Source organism: Lagopus leucura, unplaced genomic scaffold, assembly GCF_019238085.1.
Source record: "Lagopus leucura isolate 7727_CA_CO unplaced genomic scaffold, USGS_WTPT01 Super-Scaffold_1, whole genome shotgun sequence".
NCBI classification, from domain to species: Eukaryota; Metazoa; Chordata; class Aves; order Galliformes; family Phasianidae; genus Lagopus; species Lagopus leucura.
In genome coordinates this window covers 29747614-29769198 of record NW_024962250.1, presented here as the reverse complement: position 1 = coordinate 29769198, position 21585 = coordinate 29747614, and the positions used below count along the sequence as shown (strand labels likewise).

General features: G+C 35.1%; 1 protein-coding gene across 2 annotated transcripts in view; it reads right to left on the bottom strand.

Annotated features, from left to right (window-relative positions):
• Positions 1-649: 649 nt before the first annotated feature.
• Positions 650-21585, bottom strand: part of VRK1 (VRK serine/threonine kinase 1) — a 31911-nt gene continuing 10975 nt past the window's right edge. For both annotated transcript variants that reach the window (XM_042873301.1, XM_042873311.1), the window contains exons 4-13: positions 20202-20271; positions 19697-19784; positions 18479-18587; positions 18245-18337; positions 17135-17267; positions 15808-15928; positions 14671-14729; positions 14308-14486; positions 8837-8930; positions 650-1359 (exon numbers count right to left, since the gene is read on the bottom strand). In XM_042873301.1, coding sequence (XP_042729235.1) covers positions 1277-1359; positions 8837-8930; positions 14308-14486; positions 14671-14729; positions 15808-15928; positions 17135-17267; positions 18245-18337; positions 18479-18587; positions 19697-19784; positions 20202-20271 — 1029 coding nt within the window. In that variant the 3' untranslated portion in view covers positions 650-1276. The remainder of the gene's footprint in view (positions 1360-8836; positions 8931-14307; positions 14487-14670; positions 14730-15807; positions 15929-17134; positions 17268-18244; positions 18338-18478; positions 18588-19696; positions 19785-20201; positions 20272-21585) is intronic.

The window sequence follows — 21585 nt, the reverse complement described above, 5'->3', positions numbered from 1 at the left end:
TGAATATGAGTTTCCAGTTTTATTTGAAAACAAAAAATCCCCTTGTTTTCAAAACATTACCTCATTATTCATTCAGCATTTTATGCTAGAGCATTTTTTCAGTGTGTAGCTACTCAAACATTATACTATCAAGCAGGCAGTACACTGGACACCCACATAAGAACACTACCCCCATTGGCTCAAATGGATTCCTTTTGGTTTGTCAAACTTCACGGTGCACTCTCTCCAATACGAATTATGTTCATGCCCTAATTATATGCATTTCTGTGGTACGTAAACAAAAAGTAGAGGTATTTCACACTGAAATTACATACTGGGTTTTTTTTTGTTTGTTTTTTTTTAAACTTACAACACCAAAAAAAAGACTCAAAGCCAAGCAAAGAAGTGCTTTAAAGAGATTTAGGAAGCTTATATGTTTCTTAGCTATTAAAAAAAGGAAAACCATTATTTTGTTATGAGAAGTGCACATAAGTCAAGCTTTCACTGGAATTAGATACCTTAAAAAGTTATAATTCACATTTGTTAACTTCTTCAGGCTCTTCACTGATATAAAACAAAACCCTGAGAGGTGAGTTGAGGAGTACCAGTTCTCTTTCTTTCTTCCCCCCCCCCGCCTCCCTTTCCCCCCCCCCTTTTTTTTTTTTTTTTTTTTTTTTAAGCTCTGGGCCCTTCTATCTGAAATTCTGGTTTCTTTATTCCAGAAGAACTCTGAATAGTGACAAAACGATACAGAAACAATATGTATTTTACTATTTTGTTAACTCTATTAAAATACTTGAGAAATATTTAAAACATCTATTATTTCAGTCTCCTGACTTCAATCATCTCAGGGTACATTTAAGTGAACTCTTTCAAAATTATTCAAAATTAAAAGAAATCAGATGCCACACTATTGCTCCTTAAAAAGAACCACAACAAAACTACATCATAAAGCAGGAAAAAAAAAAAAACACTCTCTTTTAGTTTGCATTTTTATACACAAATTCATCTTAAAAAATAAAAATGCACCTTCACTCCAAAGTTGGCAAAATTTTTCATTGTTACTACAGCAGACATAACTTATGCAAATATTTTACTAAAACATTTATTCTTCGAAAAACAAGTACAAGCAGCAGTCCAAGTTTGTTTTTTTTTTAAACAGGAATTATTATGTAAAAAAGGGAATGAAATAAATTCCAGTGCTACAGTAACTGAAAAAAAAACAAAAAAACAAACAAAAAAAAAAAACAACAGAGATGAGCTGAAGAGCAACTTAAGTTGTTGCTGCGTTCATTATTTACTTCTGAACTCTCTTCCTGGTTGCTGCGCTTTTCTTGGTTTTTGGTGACACCATTTTTCGTGTTCTGGTAGCTACTGCTTCTGTAATTCAATAAAAAAAAGAAAAAAGAGAAGATTATCTGTAAAATAACAGGAATGAATCATAATAAATTACGTTGCTGCATTTTAAGAGGATAGATCAACTCAAATTACTCGTTTGGTTTTGATTTATGAGAGGATGGAAAAAGAAAACAGGAATTTAACAATTTCTGGGAACCAACCTTATCCTGAAAGCAACACATCACACACTTCAGTTTTTCAAACCAATTACATACAGGTTAGCAAATTTAAAAGCCCACCTTCAGCAAAAGATGAAGAATCATTCAAATCCTAAATTCCTCCTTTCTCCCCATGTGCTAAATCACAGTTGAGATGCGTCCCAGTGTTGAGTCATTTTTGGTGCTCTCTGGATCTTGTGCTAAGCTGATCAAGCTGTTTAACCTGGTAAAAACTTTTTTGGAGTCTCCGTACTCTGAAAGCTTAACGAGTTGCAGCAGCTTAGATTGCTCTGAACTAAGAGTATACACGAGAAAGGCACACAAGTAGGAAAGAGCAAGACTTGTTTGGCAGCGTTGAGCTGTTAAGTCAGCTCAGCTATCAGTGCAACTGATAATTTAAATTTAAATCTGTCATGTTTTTATGATTTTTGTATTTGGTCATCGTAACATCACGCGGAGCACTGAGAGTTAAAGAGTTAACAGACTGTCAATAGTTCTGGGTAGCTGGCTCTCAGAAGTGAAGAACTACATCTCCCAGAAGTCCTTCAATGTTTATTTCCATTTTCTGTTTAGAGGGAAAGATAAAACTGCTTGCAAGTTATGAAGAGTCCTCTTCTTTTATTGCTCCTCTCTGCATGCATGCGCTCTTGCTGTCTCACCTTCAGCATTAGACTACCTTCAGCTTTGGAGACTCTCTCATTTTATTTATTAGCCTCAATTCCAATTATATTGTATTACATTGTGTAATTCTGCATTCCAACATCGTATTTACTAAATTAACTTTCTTCCTCAGATCACTGCTGTTTGGTTTTCAGGCCCACCTCCCTCCCCTTTTACCTTTTTTCCCCCCCACTCCCCCTTTCCAGGGCACAGGTCTCTCTGCACCTCAGAAAAAAACTGACAGTTCTGATGGTGGTTTCTTGTCATTGAAGAGAGTAGCTTTATCAATGAGAGACCTACTCTGGCAAAACAACATACACCCTCCAATCACAACTGCTATTTAAAAATCAAATCTATTTTGGTAAAATACTTACAAATATTGGAGTAACTGAAAGCTATGTAAACAGGTATCAAATTAAAATAGCAACTCAACTACGTAAAACATTCCTTTTCTGAGATATATTACATCATATTCGCAAGTATTAGTTCATATTTTTCAAAGTTAAAAGATTTCAGCAACTACAAGTGTAAATTCTAGCAAGCAACAGAAATACCCGAGTTTTTAAACTGAGTAGCTTCAGTGGCATGTAGGCTAAATTATTGGAACAGGTTGCCCAGTGATGTGGTGAAGTGTCCCATCCCTGGACACTTTCAAGGCCATACCTGGATCAGGACCTGGGCAATCTGATCTAGCTGTGGATGTCCTTGATCACTACAGGGGAATTGGACTAGATGACCTTTAAAGGTTCCTTCCAACTCTATCTTCTACGATAAGAGCTTGCCCATTTTTAATTGCTCTCGCAACACCAAAAAGGAGAAGATAACAGCCACCCTGCCTCCGATTTTTCCTTTAGTTTTATTGCATTAATGCATTAATCTCAAAGCTTTTCTAAATAAACATGCTCGTGGAGAATCTCCAAAAGGTTCATAACAAAACAAAAAACAATCCTTGTCAAGGTCCTTTTATTCATAATTTCAAGTTTAAATAACAGCAATATTGGCTTAAACTATCTGATTAACTTATGTTAAACATAAAACATCTTTAGCTTCGAAGTTCGCAGCTATTTCAGACTATCTGAAGATCTGTACCAAGAAGCCCACCTGCTTTTTCAAAATTAGTTAGTCCAGTAACACATATTGCCTCCCCATAAATTTTCCATCCACTGTTTACAAATATAGAAACTGTCCTGTGTGGGCAGCACCAAATGAGGATGCAAACAAAGCTATTACAACTGAAGGAGAGGGTTCTTATAAAGTAGATTAAACTGAATTAGGTTCAAACAGCAATTTAAATGAGGAAGAATTATATAGGCAAAAAATAAACCAGATGGTGTCACTACACAACTTGTTTTGAGACTGCAACAAAGTTCAGTAGTGGCATAAAGAGTCCCGCAGGCTCTAGAGGAATTATTGGATATGTTTACTATGGTATCTGATCCTCTCCGCATAAACAGTATTACACAAAAGAAATCCAGCAGCACTGTATGAAGTTTTGGGTTCTGCTCTTCAAGAAAGCAGAAAAATGAGAAAAATGGGGGGAAAAAGTGTGGTAATCACGGACTCAGCAAAAAATAAAATGAACTGAACAGAGGGAAATAAAAGGAGATGTGAAAGTGCAGCCTTCAGTATTTATCAATTGCGCAAAGCAATGCTGCAAAAAAAATGAGCCATTTTCACGTCCATGGTGAATATGATGACTTATAAGCTTAAAATGTCAAGAGGAAAAATTCATATTAAATACTGAAATTATCAAAAGATAATACTGCTTCTCACAAAGCCATTTGCAGTAGTAAGGATTGTTAAGTGTCAGACGAGGCATTGACCAGGACTGTTTCAGAATGTTCACCCTTGAAGTTTTAAAAGAAAATTTTTGTATGCATCAGTATTAACACAGTTGTAGGTAAATAACTTGTTTTTAGACTGGTGTATGGAACAGATCATCTTTTGATGATGTTTTCCAGTTCTACATGAAGTATGAGAAATAAAATAACACGAGTCCAAAAATGACGTTTCTGTGAACGACAGTGAGAGATTCCGATAGTGAAATCACAGCTCCTAAGCAGAAATCTGTTACAACGTAGGTATCAAAAGAGACTGAGGACTAGATCATACATAGAATATTTTAGAACACAACCACATACAAATTTTAGACTCCAAGAAAATACCTGGTACGTGAAAAATATATAGAAGCATGCATGCTGCCAGTTAGCAGCTCATCACTTGCATATGCTGAATTTACACTGAAACAAGACGGAGTCCATGCAAGTTTCTGTATAGTGGTGCCAGAAAAATACAGTCTATACAAGCTCTTGTAGTGATCATCGTTAAACAGTATAGCTATCACCTTCTGCCCTCAAAAGAAGCACAAGCAATTGAGCACACTGATCAGACATAAGGTTTTCTTTTTTTTTTGCCCCCCCCCTTCTCCTTTGAAAAGGAGAAATAAGGAAGCATGTAGTCCTCTGACTTGCCCTTTCCCAACTCCTTCACAGAACTCTGCATAGCTAATAAAGACCTGTAGAGTAAATCTTCTAAAACAAGAATTTTTTGGTACTTGGAAGACTACTGAAGTGATTGCAAGAGGAACTAGAAGTTTTACTTAGTTGGCTTGTTCCCTTCTAGCATTTTTTTTTTTTTTCTAACAACAGCAACAAAGAAATTGAAACACTTCAGCAAAAGAAATAGACCAGAAGAACTGAAAGACGGGCTTGAATTCCAGTAAATATGAAAACACTAGGGGAGAAAAGAGATAGGGAAGAAGGGTGTCAGAGCTGTAGGATGTGGTTTGAATTTCAGTACCCTGTTATGAGTCATGTTGCTCAATGATGTTTGCTATAATAAATGAAATCAATTCATTTTCATAGGAAAATATGGAAACACATAAGGACACAAGAACATATAATTTCACTACTTTTATGCCTACTTGTTTCCTAAAGATATCATTGACTCCAAGCACTCTGAAAAAAAAAAGTAATATAAAATTGCTCCAGATAAAACTGAAAGACTTATTTACTCCTATTTGCTGAAGAGGCTCCAAAACATAACTGTACAAACTTATATAAAACAGTAGTCACATGTAGCACGTGTTTAAAAACAGCCTTCCTCTTCACCATACAGCAGGAGGAATAAAATTTAGGTTAAACAAGTACCTTAAACCTTGAAAAGGAGACTGTTTCCTGTATGACTCTGGGTCACTAAATGTTATTTTTCTGTCTTTTCTGGAGAAAAAATTTACTTCCAGGATTTGTATCTGAGTTTAAATTGCAACATGTGTTCAAAACACTGCACAGCATCTTCAGGTCACAGAACAAGAAAAAGCAAACATCTCTTTTACTCTTAAATGAGATAGCTATACACATTTTCTTCAGATTTTTTTCAACGCTTTTAAAACACTTTACATTTAATGCAGCAAATGAAAGAAAGTTCCGTGAGACACAATAGGGGACATTAATGTATTTTATATTATAAAGGTGTTTATAGTCTTAGGAGTCTGGAGAGACTGCACAGAAATAAGCTTAAGATAAGAAAGAAACTGTTCCAAGCAGACAGAAATATACAGAGTATTCCTTATTTTACATATAGGAAATTGAAAATAGGCACTTATTATGACGAGCATGATAGTAAAAGTGAAAGAAGAGAAGAACAACAGATAATCAGAACTACTGTAAAGAATAGGTTTTTGCTGAAAATGCTTATACTAAGGTGTAAGATTAAGGGGTAGAAACCTAACAGGAATGTGTGCTTAGGTGTGAAGTACAAAGATAAGTAACAAGTAGTGCCACAGACAAGCTCAAAAAAATCCTATTATTTGCTTACTCCTAAAACTTGATGACAAGACCAACAATCCCTTAAATATAAAATGGAATCCAAGTATAGATTTAATCTAACATTAAGTAAGCAATCTTGCTGGAATAAAGAAAAGATTTCTAAGACAAAAACTGAGATTCTGGTTTATGCAAAGCTATGGAGCGTAAATAAACACAAAGCTAAGTATCTATTAATTAAAAATTGCTACTAAACCCTCACATGGATTTTTTTTGTTGTTGTCGTTCTGTTTTTTTAATACACTGCAAGAGTAGCTGAAGACTCCAGCTAAGGCCTTACAATGTTAGATGTTGTGTAGCAATATAGCCATGCACAATTCCTACCTCTGGCAGTGCTACTTATTAAAAAATCCCATTTAAAAAGTACTTTCCATTTCAGGCCTACTTTAAAATTTCACTCTATTTCACTCTACTCCAATTAATAAAATCCAAAATTATTTTAAAAATAATAAAAAAAGGAAATGAAAGGTATTGTATAAAAAAAAAAATATCTATTTGATACAATCCAATCTTTATCACACCCAAGATTAAAACTCCCAGAGATAGTAGCTTTGAACTCTACAGGTTGCTTTGAACCTAGGACTGCTTACAGATTCTCGTAAAACTCTTTATTTATGCCACTTTCACAGAAGTTCTCTATAGTAGCTGCCTAATCCACACACACTGACTTTAAAAAAAAGAAAAACATACTAGAACTATTAATATTATGCAATACACCCCTGCAGAAGTGTTGGTGGATACACTGCATGGCAAAATTTGCTTTTTTGCTCTAACAGCATTATTACTTATAGGTTTGCATATTTTATATCATACATGAAAGTAGCTAACACACAAAAAAAAACTATAGCAGAACGTAAAAAAAGCTCTTCTTTTAAACTGAAGTCATGTCTTATTTTTACTGGTGGAAAGAGATCAACTAATAGATTAATTTATTATCATCTATAGTATCTTGAAATTCTGGCTTTCAGGAAAGAATATGGAAGGATATGAGTTCTCGTTACAGAAAAGAAAGAATAAACTGATTCCAATATGCTAATTTTAACTTTTTTAAAAAACAATTTTCATTATTCATTTAAGTAAACACAGCTCGCTTCTTGAGGCCTTTCTGAAATTCAGTTGCTGAAGAGTCTAACGCTCCTGCTTGACAGTTTCAGAAAGACCAACAGCAGACATATTAAGCGAGATGGCGCTTACTGTACTTATCTGAAGTGACCACTCTTACAGCGAGAGCCAAAAGGAACAGATGAAAAAAAACAATTTCTTCTGCTCTTTCCTATTCCTCCACCAAGCTTGAGGCTCTCTGATCACAGTACCAGGAGATTTCTTTACTGGCAGAATCCCTTACAGACCTCTGAGCAGCGTGGTGCACTCAAACTGCTGCACAGCTGGATTGGGACCTTTTGGGACTGGATTAGACAACTAAAGTTTTCTAAGTAGCTGGATGCAGATACCATTAATTAGCTAAGCAGAAAAAAGCTGCATGACTCTTCTTGCTACTCTTAAGTCCAAATACTCAGGAAACATTTGAACACCTTAGGAGTAACCCCTTTTATGAGTAATGCCATAATACACATACCTACCACATGTTAGAAACCAGTCAAACAGTATTAAAAAAATTTTTGAATGTTCTTGCATGACTAAACTTTAATTTCTAAGAATGCATCAAGAACTTACCCATGTTAATGGATAGTAAACTTTAAGCTATCTTTTAGTCACAAGACTAAACACATAAGAGAAACAAGTCCACATTAGAGTAAAATTACTCAGATTAGGAAATACAGTTCTAAATATTTCTGTAATCAGCTATTTTCAATCTGACAAAAGCATCAGAGTTCTAGGATTATGAAACAGTTGCCTTTTCTTTCAATACAGATTTATGAATCACTTTTAAAGTGAGTTTTTAATGCCAAATTTGAAGAGAACAAAATGAGTAAGTGCATGCGTATCTTTTTCATCAGAAATCACCCCACCCCCGCTTAGTATTCATTAAATTGAGTAGCACAAAAACGTGAAACTAGAACCATTTCACCTATAAGGCTACCAAGAGAAGGTATAAACATAAATTTATGTCCATCACTTGTTTTACTACAGGATGCTAAAACTACCCATCCCCTCCCAAATAACTTCAATTAGTCTGAAAAATCTTAGCACTTATATAGTTGATGAGATTTGGATTGCAATTTCTGAAGCCTTTTTTCATCTCAATCTATGAAAATCTCAATCCACAATCACAGGGGAGTTTAAAGATAAAGTCAACATATACTACCACACTTCAAAAGTGTATGTTCTGCTCACATGCACCAAATCATAAGTAGCAAGTAGTCAACAGAATTTAAACTAAAAAATTGTTTCAAGGCCTTCAATAAAATGTTAAAGCAAACAATTAAAGTCAGCATCATGTCAAATTACTATTTCCTTCAAAGAAAGTATAATCTAGCTAATTAACATTATTTCAGCCTCTGACAGACTAGAAAGTTCTTAATAAATTGAGATCAACAATTCAAAAGGCATTCAAGTAAGAGAAATAATCAGAGATTTTAATGATTGCTGTTCCATAATGTGAACAGCTGAAAATGAACAGAGCAGTGTCACCTTCTGGAACAACACTAGCTTAATTACTTGTACTTTGTACCACACTGACTAAATACATTGGAGTAATTCCATAACTTAACGATATCACTGCTTCTGAAATGCTTTATTTTTCCATTCTGCCATACACCTTCATCAATTATTTTTTTAAATATGGAGATTTGTTTGGAGGTAGAGTCTATTACAGTTGCTTCATTTTTAGAGTACTAGAATGATTTCTTGACTTACTGGAAGAAGCACGCTTCTTTTTTTCTGGACTTCCTGCATCTTCCATTTCTGCTTCACTGCTCTCATTGGCTGCAGCTGCTGCCTTTCTTTTTTTCTGTAAATGAAGTGGCAATTGAACTCAGAAAGTATAAGACACATTATCCTCACAAGATATTCTACAATTTTAACCATCATTTCCTCCTATAGTTCAAGCTATCAGTTGTAGAGGACACCTATTCATTTATCAATGTAAGAATACTAGTACTAAGCAACAAACAGTTTAAAAGTTCAGTTCTCCTGTTTACAAATCACATCAGTTGGAATTTTCATGTATGAAAACGTAAGATTTTATGATCAAAATCTATTTTATTTACATTGGCTAAATGGTTACAAATGGATTCATCTGAAAAAGCATCTCGAAGAACACAGAAAAACATTTTACCCCAAGTTTATGTTAATGGCTTTTCCTTAAGCAATTATACATTACTAAATTCAAGTTTATCTGGATTCTGGCTTCTGAAAGCTTGCTTTGCACAGCTTAAAAGTTGATAACATCTGCTAACAGTATGTTATTATTTTTACCTAATAGCAATGATAAGTTCTATTCCGAAGAGAAGTACAACTCTACTCAACGTACCTTATCTTAAAATCCCTAAATTGATAGTAACCTTATTATCTGTGTAGTACAATTAATCTTATTTTAGCAAACTATTTGTAAGGTAGTTACGAAAATATTTCATTCAAAACCTGTATCATTTCTGCAAAGGATTAGCTGCCCTATATTTGTAGCAGAGATTTAACAACAGTTGAGGAACACTAAAAGAGTTTACTTATTTTTTCCCCCGAAACTGCGTAAGACTATAGCTTTACTAATACAGCTTCTTAAGTGGTTACAACTTCACGTGGCTCCTGAGAGAAGGGGAGAGTGCATTACATCTTTCCTTTCCAAAGTGTTGCTTCATGATTACCATCTAAACCCTGCTGGGCTGAACAGATTGGTTCGATAATTACATACAATAACTGCAGTGGGCAGGTAACCCTCAGCTGGCACAGGGCAGCTCCCCTGTGAGAACTTCCATATGCAAACTGCACTGATGGAGTGCATTAGGTACATCTTTCCTGCCGGTGCACAGGCCTGATTACCGCCAGCCAAGACTCCAAGGTTAGCATGTCAGCAGATTTGTGATGCATTAGGCAGGAATAAACACAGACACTTTTGTTCATTCTGACCAAAATTAAGGAAGACTATTTCAGTGCTGCACTGCTTTTATGTGACAGATAATACATTCCTCGCAATTGTACTAGAAAACATTTTAAATGCTCATCAGAAAAACGGATATCCAATATATGCCACACAAAAGCAAAATACATTTATCTTGTTTCCAAGCTTATTTAATAAAAATGGTTTCTTAATCTTGATGCAGGTGAATTACATAGTAATAGAAATCAGGCTGCATTCATCTAACAATAGCTACACCTGTGTATCTGAGGCCCATCATTAAATTAAAAACCACATTTCCCAGTTGGTTCCCAGTATTTCCCAGCAACTCTTCGGTACCAAACAAAAGTAACACGCAGTCCCTGCCCTGAATAATTTAGGATAGAGTTCCAGATATTTTGTTCAATACACAGGATTGCAAGTTTTCTTTCAGCCAGAACTGTCACAAAATACCACACACACAAACCAACATGCATGTATTTTAAAGAAATGAAAAAAAAAAAAAAAAAAAAAAAAAAGTCCACCAGAACTGTGGACTGTGTTTCATTTACTTAAGCATCTGGGAAAACTTGAGTCATTAGTCATGATAGTGAAAACAAAATGTTAACCTTTAACATAGCAGGCATCTGTGCATTTTAGCCAGATACCAGTGCTGGAGAAAGAGATTCCACGCTTATATGCAATGAACAATGCACATCATGGCTCAATTACTTACATAACCTAAATACACAAGAGAATCCTACATCCTAACAATTAGACTGAAGCTAGAAATTCTCATCTAGTTAGGAAATACCAAAGTTTCAGAACACCAAATGACACTTTCAAGACAGCATTACAGTAGATTGCCCTAAAGGAATTGAAGAGTAGGTGTTTGAAGACAGCAGAACTGAATGATCGGTACAGCCAAAACGTCACCAACACTCCATGCTATACAGGTCAACATCTTTTCAAAAGTGGAAGCCAGACTCCATTTTTCTTTTCCAAATTAGACTTCAATCACGCCAAAAGAAATTCAGAATGTGGTGAAAGATACTGGTTTTCTGAGGCAAGATGCTACTAATCAATGGTAAATTATCTTTACAGAAAGCAGCTTCTAACAGTTTGGATCACAGAAAGTGCTCATCTTTCAAAAAGTCATCAAGCTAAGCTTCTTGTCACTGTTAAAAAAACCAAATATTTTTAATTAGTATATTATGTTCTTCCTTTTTCCCCTCTGTCTACCTAATTGTTCAGCAATTCTGTAGTTCAGATCTCTGTCAACTAGCACAGATTTTTTTTGTGAGGGAAAGGTGGGGAGTGGGGGAAAGTACAGAAAGAGGTCCAAGTGTAAAAACTAACCAATGCTAGCACAAAAGAACCCATGGAGAACTATTACTATACACTTTGGTCTTGACTGATATTGGTTACAGAAATAAGACTTGGGTAGTTTTATTCCAATGGAAACGTTCACCAGCCACCTCTGCTTGACAAGGATATTAAAGATCACAGATGTTGGCTCTGCAGCAAGTCAACTTATTCAGCAAATAACCCAGTCAACCATTAAACAGGTTTGGTTTTTTTTTTTTTGTTTGCTTGCTTTTCCAAAACACTCAAGTCATTGAGTGTGTCACAAACAAAAAAGAATTTATGCTAATAAATTCTTCTTTTGGACAAATCTTTACACTTAGTTCCACAGAAAATGAGACCAAAGCCACAGAAGTTCAGCCAGAGGAAACTGGGCAGTTCACTGGGCAAAAATGAAGAAAGAAAATCTAGAGATACATCCTTAGAAAACCAAGAACCAACAACATTTTCTTCCCCAATCACAACAGTAAACGGGCAGAAATTTTGTATTTAGGTTGCTCCAAAGGTAATGCCTCCTATTTATTTTCATGGAAACTACAGGTGCACAGAGCACAATAACACTACTTGATAGAGCAAATTCTTGGCTACAAAGCACTATTTTTCAACATAGTCACCAACATTAGCTGATTCGTGTAGATGAGCTGATTGAGATGCTCTTCATATCATGGTGTAAAAGCTGCATAGCCATCCAGAACGCAGCTTGGCTTCCATGTCACTGCCACCACTGTTGAAATCACCAGCCACTGCCTCATTGCTCTCAAAGCTCTCACAGTTTGGTCTCCAGAAATGTTCAGCAAGCAAATGTATCAGTGAATGTCAATGGATTCCATTTTTTCTGCATGAAGGAATTCAATTCCACACTTTTGCTTCATACTTCAACGTCAGACTCCATTTTGTCAGACTGCCACTCTGCTGCCATCTGTCACATGGCAACAACAAAATGTAATGGAATACTGGTGGGAAGGTTCAACCTGTACTACCATACCACCATCTCCCTCTGGAGTCATGGGCCAATATAATAAAATAGGAGGCATTACTTTCACAGCAGCTCTCTTAATTCTCAACTCGCTGGTTCATGCTGAAGAAACCAATGAACTCTCCACTTTTTAAGATATGTAGTTAGGTAATAAATACAGTTTGAAATAGAGGGTATTTATTATCAGTTTGAAGTAGAGGATATTTATTATTCAACTGCTTGCTCTTTTTTTATTGTTATTAAAAATCATTTTATATCTTATGCAAGTCGTATTCTAAAAAGCTTTTACACTGCATTCAAATTTAAGTCCAAGTCTGGAGTTTGAAGGCTTCTTAAATGTGAGAAAAAAAATATTACCAGGCTACCATTATAATTTGGGTTCATAAATAACATTACATCATTGTGACTTCAATATGTAAGCATCAGTAGCAAGGGGCATAAGAAACTGTATTTAAAACATTGAACATCCTTTGGAAAGGAAGCTACTATCATGAACTTCAACAAGTGCACACAGTGCTGCATCCTGTTTAGAGTAATCCTAGCCATGAGTACAGACTGAGTGATGAATAAACTGAGACCAGCCTTGAGGAAAAGGACTTGGGGGTTCCAGTGGAAGAAAAACTGACTAACACCACACATCTGCAGGCTGGAAAGCCACATGTATCCTGGGCTACAACCAAAAAAAAAAAAAAAAAAAAAACAGAAGGTGTGGCTGGTCAAGGGAAGTAATTCTCACCCTCTGCCATTTTTTGACCCCACTTGGAATAACACATTCAGCTCTTGGGCCTCCATCTCAAAAAGAATGCAGAGCTGTGGAGCAGGCCCAGAAGAGGGCTAGGACGATGACTAGAAGTCTGGAGCACATCTCCTATGAACAGATGTGAAAGAGCTTTGATTTTTTTTTTTTTTTTTTTAGCCTGAAGAAGGCTGCAGAGAGACCTTAATGCAGCCTTTAAACAGCTTGTTCTGAAAGTAATGCCTCCTATTTATTTCCACTGAAACTACAAACATACAGAGAGCACAATTAACACTATTTGATAGAGCAAGTTCTCAGCTACATACCATCGTTGCCAATGCACTGAAGCCAATATTCAGCTCCGTACAGAGTTCTTTGGCTGTAATCCCCAGATTTGACTGGATGAGCTGATTGAGACGCTGTTCATTTCTTGGTGCGACAGCTGTGCATGGCCATTCGGAACGTGGCTTGTCTTTCAGGTCATTGTCACCACTGCTGAAACGCACCACCCACCGCCTCACTGTGTTCACATCCACTGTTTGGTCTCCATAAATGTTCAGCAAGCGTTGATGAATGTCAATAGGTGCAATTTTTTCCACATGAAGGAATTCAATTATGCACCGTTGCTTCATACATGCTTCCATGACAAATGCCATTATGTCAGACTGCCCCTCTGCTGCCATCTGTCACACGGCAACAAAATGTAACGGAATACCAGTGGGAAAGTTCAACCTCTACCGTCAAACCACCAACATCCGCCCCTAATGTCATGGGCCAACACAATAACATAGGAGGCATTACTTTCAGAGCAGCCCTCATACTTAAGGGGGCTTATGAGAATAACGGAGAAACTTTTTAGAATGGCATGCAGTGATATCAGTAATGATTTTAAACTCAAAGAGAGTAGACTTACTACGAGGCATTGGAATAGATTTAACAGAGAAGAGGTGTTCAAGATCAGGGCAACCTGGTATAGGGGAAGTTATCCTTGTCCATTATCTAATATGAAAGTACACCTACAAACATCATTCTGGATTAATTTTTCACAACAATTAGTGTAGTTAAGTCAGAGAAATGAGTATAACTCGAATAAACATTTCATTACTCGCTTATTTCCTACTTGATGCAGTAATGACACCTACTTCCAATATAACCAGTTTTTCCATTTAGCTCATAAGATGCATTAAAAATTGTCAAATTCTTAAGAAAACAAAAACCTTTTGTACAGGGTTCGTTTGCACGTCTCCATTTTCTGACAAGCCAAAGTCAAGTACTCCATCATCTTTTTGTCCAATGGACTTGAGTCCTTGCAGAAGTATTTCTCGGAAATGTGGATACACAGGTTTCTCCTCATAGCTCAGTTGCTTCACCTTTTCCATATATTTCCTTATTTCATCTAGAGAAATGGTACTTCTGGTTAATTTCTGTATGTTTCTGTATTTCTACCATGAAGTATGAGAAGTTACACATGCATTAGTTATGCTGCTTACCTGAAGTTGCTTTTATAAACTCATTATGACTTTATTACAACACATTTTAGAAAAAAATTAAGCTCTGTAATTTAAAATAGCTCCTCTTACCTGGTTTATTTTTCCCAGGAAAGCATTTGTCCATCAACTCTGAAATGTTATCTCTACATCTGAAAAAAGAAATTATTCAAAACTATTATTTCTTTCAAGTTTCAAAACTTACAGCGTACTGACACTCTTTATGATGCTCCACTGTCAGAGATGGAAAACACTACTAGATAAATCCTTGGTCTGACTTAGTATAGCCGTTTTCAGGAGTGCAGGCCTGAGAACCTAATGAGTGCCACAAAGGCTACCAGAAATATGGCCAGTTTTTGTTCACCAGTTTCAATTCTTACAAAAGTCAGCAAGTAGAAGACTGCTGTAAAAGCGCTGTTCCACTTCAAAATCTCACATACCAGTGCCTTTATTTCTTCTTGCTGAAGGACTATTTCTCTAGCTACATTATTCAGAGCAGATTCTGGGCCAAAGCAATAATGAAAAGGGGGGCAGAACTGCAGAGGAAGACAAAAATAAACATCGCTAACATTGATGGAAGAAAAAGTGTGAAAATTGGGGAAGAAAGCCAAGTAACAAATACTTCTTTATAGGACAGAAACTGCTGTGCTGGGTCAACCTTCTTTATATGAGAAGTTTGAGTGGAAGATTAGTGGGGAAAGTGAAAAACTATTGAAAAGAGTGAGGGAGAAAGGCAAAAAAAAAAAAAAAAAAAAAAAAACACCACCACTTAGTAGTCCTGTAACTGGAGTGATGCTCAAAGATGTCAAAGATCCATTTTTAGGTCTCATTTCTGCCACTGACTTCAATGTATGATGCTGTTAAAGGCTACTCATACGTCATGCTTCAGTTCTCTTTTTCTAAAGCATAATTAATGGTCACCTGCATACTGATAAGAGTGCTTTATGCTATTACCATGGTTGTATTCTAAAGCAACAGTACTGGGGGATAAGTAAGCATCTTGCTTGCAAAATACAACAGCATAACAGTACAAATAAACAGCATAACAGTACAAATAAAATTTTACTATAAATCAAGGATGCATTGTATGCAACAAAAAGAAGTTGAGGCATATACAAAACAGCACACTGACCAAAAGGGAATATTCCAAAAGCACAAAACATTTCTACACTAAAATATTTTGATTTCTATTTCAAAAAGGGGGGGAGAAGAGGGGAAGCAGTTTCTCACCTGATCTTTGAGTCTCTGACAAAATTTGGATCTTTCAAATTATCCTCCCATGGTAGATGGCCACTAAGCCAATGAACCATACAGTAACCTAAGATCTCCAGATCCCCACGTCTCGATGGTGCTAAATAGATACACATAGATTAAAAAAGATCTGTAATCTGTAAAGGTAGCTAAAAAAGAAATGAAAAATCACGCAGAGTTGAACGTGTTAAAATTCGTATATGCATTAAGAGAATAGAAAGCCACTGCTAACAGTGTAATGCTACTGAATCTGTTATTTATTTTAAGTGTGCAAAAGTAAGAAAGGAAAAAAAAAAAACACTGCTTCTGCATCTGGAAGGATTCATTTTCAATTCCTTTATCAACCTCCTTCTTCTACTGAAGGATATGACATGCTGCAGTTATCCCAATTTGGGAAGCGTTTTAAGTACTCAGATTGTGGAAAAAAAATTGAACAAGCTACTGAAGTGACTGACTTTCTGTTCAAAACAGTTTTTACTTCTCTCTCTATAATAGTGCTGAAATACTTTAAGCGGCCTGAAAACCAAATATAGAACAGAAAGATACTGGATTCTTAAGTCTCATCAAAACAAAAACACCTCATATATTGGATACAAATTACACTTTAAAAGAATAAATAAGCAATTCAGGATTAACTGTTCTGTGCTTGAAATCGAACATGGACAAAATGACTTGAGGTAATTTTCAAAATCTGACATTTTTGCAAGACATATTTTGATGCTAATTAAAAAATAAGAATGAAGAAAATAAAATTGATATCCACTAGAAATAAACAAGATATATTCACACAAATGTTTCAATAGTCAACATTTTTTAAATTCTTGTCTTCTGATTTTCAATGACTATAGGCACAATTATTAATATCCATAATAAAAGAGCTTTGTTAAAACATCATCTAAAATTTAATCTGTGAAGAACACTGTGCATCTCTATCAAATACGAAGGAACAATGCTCACACTCATAAAGGATTTCTCTCCTGAAAACAGGAACGGTTTGTCTATCAAGATCTCATAACCACTATTCCATTTCTTCCTAGTTAATAAAAAGCAGTACACTAAATATCTTAACTGACCTCATAAATTAAGGGAATCCGTTTAAGAAATCTGCTCTTAAAACTACAGAAAACTACCTTAAAAACAAATGTCAATAAGCTTAGCAAAAGGAGTATGTTCATATAGCCCACAGAGAACTTTTAATAGCTCCAGAAACCTGGTCATTTAAAAACAATCCAGCAAAGTCTTAAGTATTTCTTTTTAAAAGGATGCACAAGCGTTTATCACTGAGAAGAAAGTTTTATATCCTTACCCACACCCTTGTGTGCATCTATACTGGTGTACTCAATAGTGCCGTCATGACATCTTTTAGGATCTTCCTTATATGCTTTGTGAACTCCTTCAGGACAGTATCGGTAGGCAAGCCCATAATCCACCAAATACACCTAGTAATTTCCACAAAGAATTCCAAGGTTAAAGAATTATAAATACAAAAATATGCAAATAATAAATTAAATCCCAACTATTCTCAGTTCTTAAAAAGACTGAAGAATTATCTCTTTGTTCATTTAAGTGATCCTCATTTTGTTGAGATCACTACATGTGATTTTAAACAATGCCAAGTTCTTTTTTTCCTATTGAAGTTTGATCTGAAGAGCATTTCTTGCCAATGACAGCAAAACAGTCAGTTATAACCAACAAGTTTCATTTCATTTCAAACAAACAAAAAAACTCTACCAAATCTCAGTGTTCAGAGTTATTCTGTCTCTCTCACTTACTGTCCTACCTCCTTTTAAGTCAGTTGACCCTATTTAAACAATACTGACTACTATATACCTCTCACATTATCCCTCACTGACATCAGTGACTTTAGGAGAACTGATATCATTTTATTTATTACCTGAGTTAAAATTTGGGCAAGAAACACTCAACTCTGAAATTCTAATACACATTTTTTGAATAGTGAAGAAAGTTACAAATGCAGGAAAATGAGATTTCTGTAAATCAAGTGGAACAATCGACACTTTAAAGACCAATTTTTCCAACTAACAGAACACTTACCTGATGGATTTCTTGAACAAAGGAACAAAGTAACAATGCGGACAGGCAAACATAATTTACTGGTGTGCTATATAATTTTAAGCTTCCACCTGCAAATACCTATTTGAGAGTCAAATTTTTTTTTTAATCTTGAGAGCTTCTCTAGATTATTATTTAGGGCAAATAGTCAATTTGATAACTGTCCAGCAAACTGCATTAAAAAATCGTAGAATATTAACTAGGTATAAATGTCAAGCAGAAATAATGTTACTACATACATTCTTAAAAATGAGCTTCTGCTAGATTTCACCGGTTCAAAGCACTTCCACGTGTTGTCAAACAGAAGGTTTAAAACATGAGGAATAAAATGCATCAGAAATACCTGACTAGGGTTCTTGTAACTCTGAAGAAGGTTTGAAGCCTTGATGTCTCCATGCACATATTCATGCTCATGGATGTATTCCAGGATATCAAGCTAACAAAACAAAAAGTAATATAAATGCAGTACCCAGCTCCACCCAGCAGAGGACCTGTATTCAGCACAAAAATGTGATTTAACTGAACGAGCTACACAAGGAAGCCAGATTGTTAAAAATAAAAAGAAATTTTAACTTACTATTCTCAAGCCTAATTGAAGTACAGTTTTATGAGCAAATCGCTTTGCATTCTCTTCATACACCTTCTGAAGATCTCTTCCAAAACGATCCATTATCATAAACCGATAGCTAAGTGCAAGGAAAAAAAACAGCAAAGTTAATAAGTTGTTCTTTGTAAACTATTTTATCTATGTGTTAATTGTACAAATGACTGAATGAAAACATCTCAGAAGATAAGCTGCAAGTTCAAAGAAAGCACATTTACAGTCAATACATCTTTTTATTTCTTTTATACAGTGATATATACTACTAGCTTTTCTGCATGAGCTAATCACGTCTGCCCATTTAAAAGAACAGTGCCTGTTCTTATGCCCAGCTGGTTACACGATACCATACTCAGACAGGAAAATATTGCAATTCACCATAGGTAAAAACCAAGCACCAAGTACTTACAGAAACAAATTTTTTTTTTTTGCTTTCTAAATGACCAAGTGATTTAACATTGTTACTTTAAAGAGTTAGTTTCTTAGAATCTATTACCACCTTTCTTTTGGCCTACCACGAAAAATAAGTCTCTTTTGCCAAAGATGCACTAACATTACTCACTACAGCCAAAGTGGTTAATGTAAGAGCTCACAGTCACAAAAGAGCTTTACATACTCAACTGTGAATATAATCTAAAAATTTGCTCCAAAAAGACATTATTATATTTACTTTTGTCTTCCAAAATTCAGGAATTTTTACATAAGATATAGCCTAACATACTGCCAGAGAACTAGTAAAACTTCATGGCATAGCAATAAAAGGAAAGTTCACTAGGAAGCCAGGTTTTATAAAGAGGCAGATCATTCAATACCAAATAATAAATACTCGTTGTGAGAAAGAATGCTAAAAACTATTTCTGAAGAATTTTAGTCATAATAATCATGGATATACAAAATAAAATTTTATTTTAATTCACATATGAACAGCTTCTAATTCACATACACATATATGTAGCCTTACTGTTTCCAGCAATATTTGAGACAAATGAAAACTAAGATAAACTCTATACTGTTTCTTATTCATTTGTGTATCTATTCATCCATTCCTTACACATACCCTGTCATGAATTTTTATTTTGGAAGTGAACAAAACTAAGATAAGTGAAAAATACATCTTAAACCAAATCAGGTTAAAACAGATGGTGGGTGTTGATAAAATAAATCCTCATATACGCCAACAAAAGATATAGTCACCTGTTTCCACTTTTTTCATGCAAGCCAGAACCCCAATATCTTGGCACACCTAAATATTTCAGTTTATGGGACTTAGTCCACTTCTGAACTGAAAATACAAATAAAAGTAAGTTCATGAATTTGCACCAGAAGAGTTTACACAGAAGGAGGGTACTCATCACTTACAGTTTCTGTATACATGTGAGCTGCTTATTTTATGGAAACTACTGTGCCAGTTGTACTGGAAAATGAACAATGCATCATTTATAGGGACAGAGATACAACTAAGGTTTCAATTTAGACAATGCCATTGATACCATTATAAAGAATGCATTACCAGACCCTCTAGTTCTACTATATGCATTTACTATATGCCTGGAGATTGTATACCTATGTGTTTTTAATCATTTAAAAATAATTTTGAAAATTATCTAAAAGGATTGTTTTAAAGATCAACATTACTCCTGTACAGTCCATTTTCCTAAGTGCTTGTTGTTCATTAAAAACATTTTAATAGACTGCTTACTTTCATCTGGCTTAGCAGCTCGCATGTAGAACTTTAACTCAGTAAAAAGAGGTCCATTCTGGCTGGGTTCCTTTAAGACAATTTAAAATTAGTTAAAAACTGCTGTAATTATTAGGCATTAGCACTAAGAGCTAGGAGAAAAAAAAAAAAAAAAAAAAAAAAAAAAAACTATCTTCACCCTCTAAAAGCATATGAATATTGAATTCAATAGAATGATTTTTTTAATAAAGTAAGATTGGCTCTAGAAAGTTATTTCTATTACAAATTACTTAACAGTAAAGGTATCAAAATTCTTTCATATAACAAGGAAGAATAAAAAAATAACAACTGAAACATATAGAAATATTACCAGTAATTGGCAGTAACAGTTTAGGAAAAGACATTAAGCAACATTTATTATCTCAGATTTCCCAAATTAAAGTCAGATTGCCACAGCTGCAATAGTTATTAGTGAGCTTAAATAACACCTGAAATGACTGGAAAGAAAAACCTCAACAAAAGTTGAATTCTTGCTGAACATGAGGTATTTTGTGTCTTTCGTACCTTAGGTGATCAAGGTAAAAGTCACTTAAGATTTCACGAGTTCTCTCTAACTGAAGATCTACACTTATTTTGATTTTAGCTTAAATGCAAGGTAGACCCTTATGCAATGAATTTCAGTTTAATCTTCTTTGGACAGGCTATAGTAGCTAAATATTACATGTGAAGTGCAAGTGCGAAACTGGTCTGAAAACACCAAAGCTTTGAAATACTTCAAGAACTGCAGGTATCTAAGTACCTTAACTGTACATTTTCAAAAGTTAGTGAAGAAAAAGAAGAAAAATTACTTCAACTCTTGCACTTAAGTGACTGATTCTGAGATAAGCTTCAGCAAGTTATGTTAGTCTGGTTACTCCTATGCCCAAACTCATTCCTTCACAGTGAAAACATCTATTTTGAAACATCAAACATTAAAAAAAAAAACCAACCCAAATTACGTGATTACCAGCAATGACAACCAGAAAGTCTACAATCGTATGACAAACAAACTTTTCAAGATATACAACACTGATCTCAAATGGTTAAGAGTGTAATTTTTAAATGTAGACGCACAATCCAGAAAACTGTCAAATGTCAGACTACACCACAGCAACTAAAGGTTTACTGCTGTCTAACATTTAGAAAGTAATGCAAAGAGATCAAACACGCTGATGAACAAGGCTTTCAACGTGCATCTGATTTATTGGTTTACAGGTAGAGTAAGAAAACCAGTCACAATGAGACCAAATATAAAGCTTAGGCACAAGTCCTAGACCTGGACATGGTTAAAAAGCCTATCTTCACCTCACTTTCTGCAGCAGCATTGCTCTGACAAACAGCAGAACCAAGACAACCATTTTCCGAC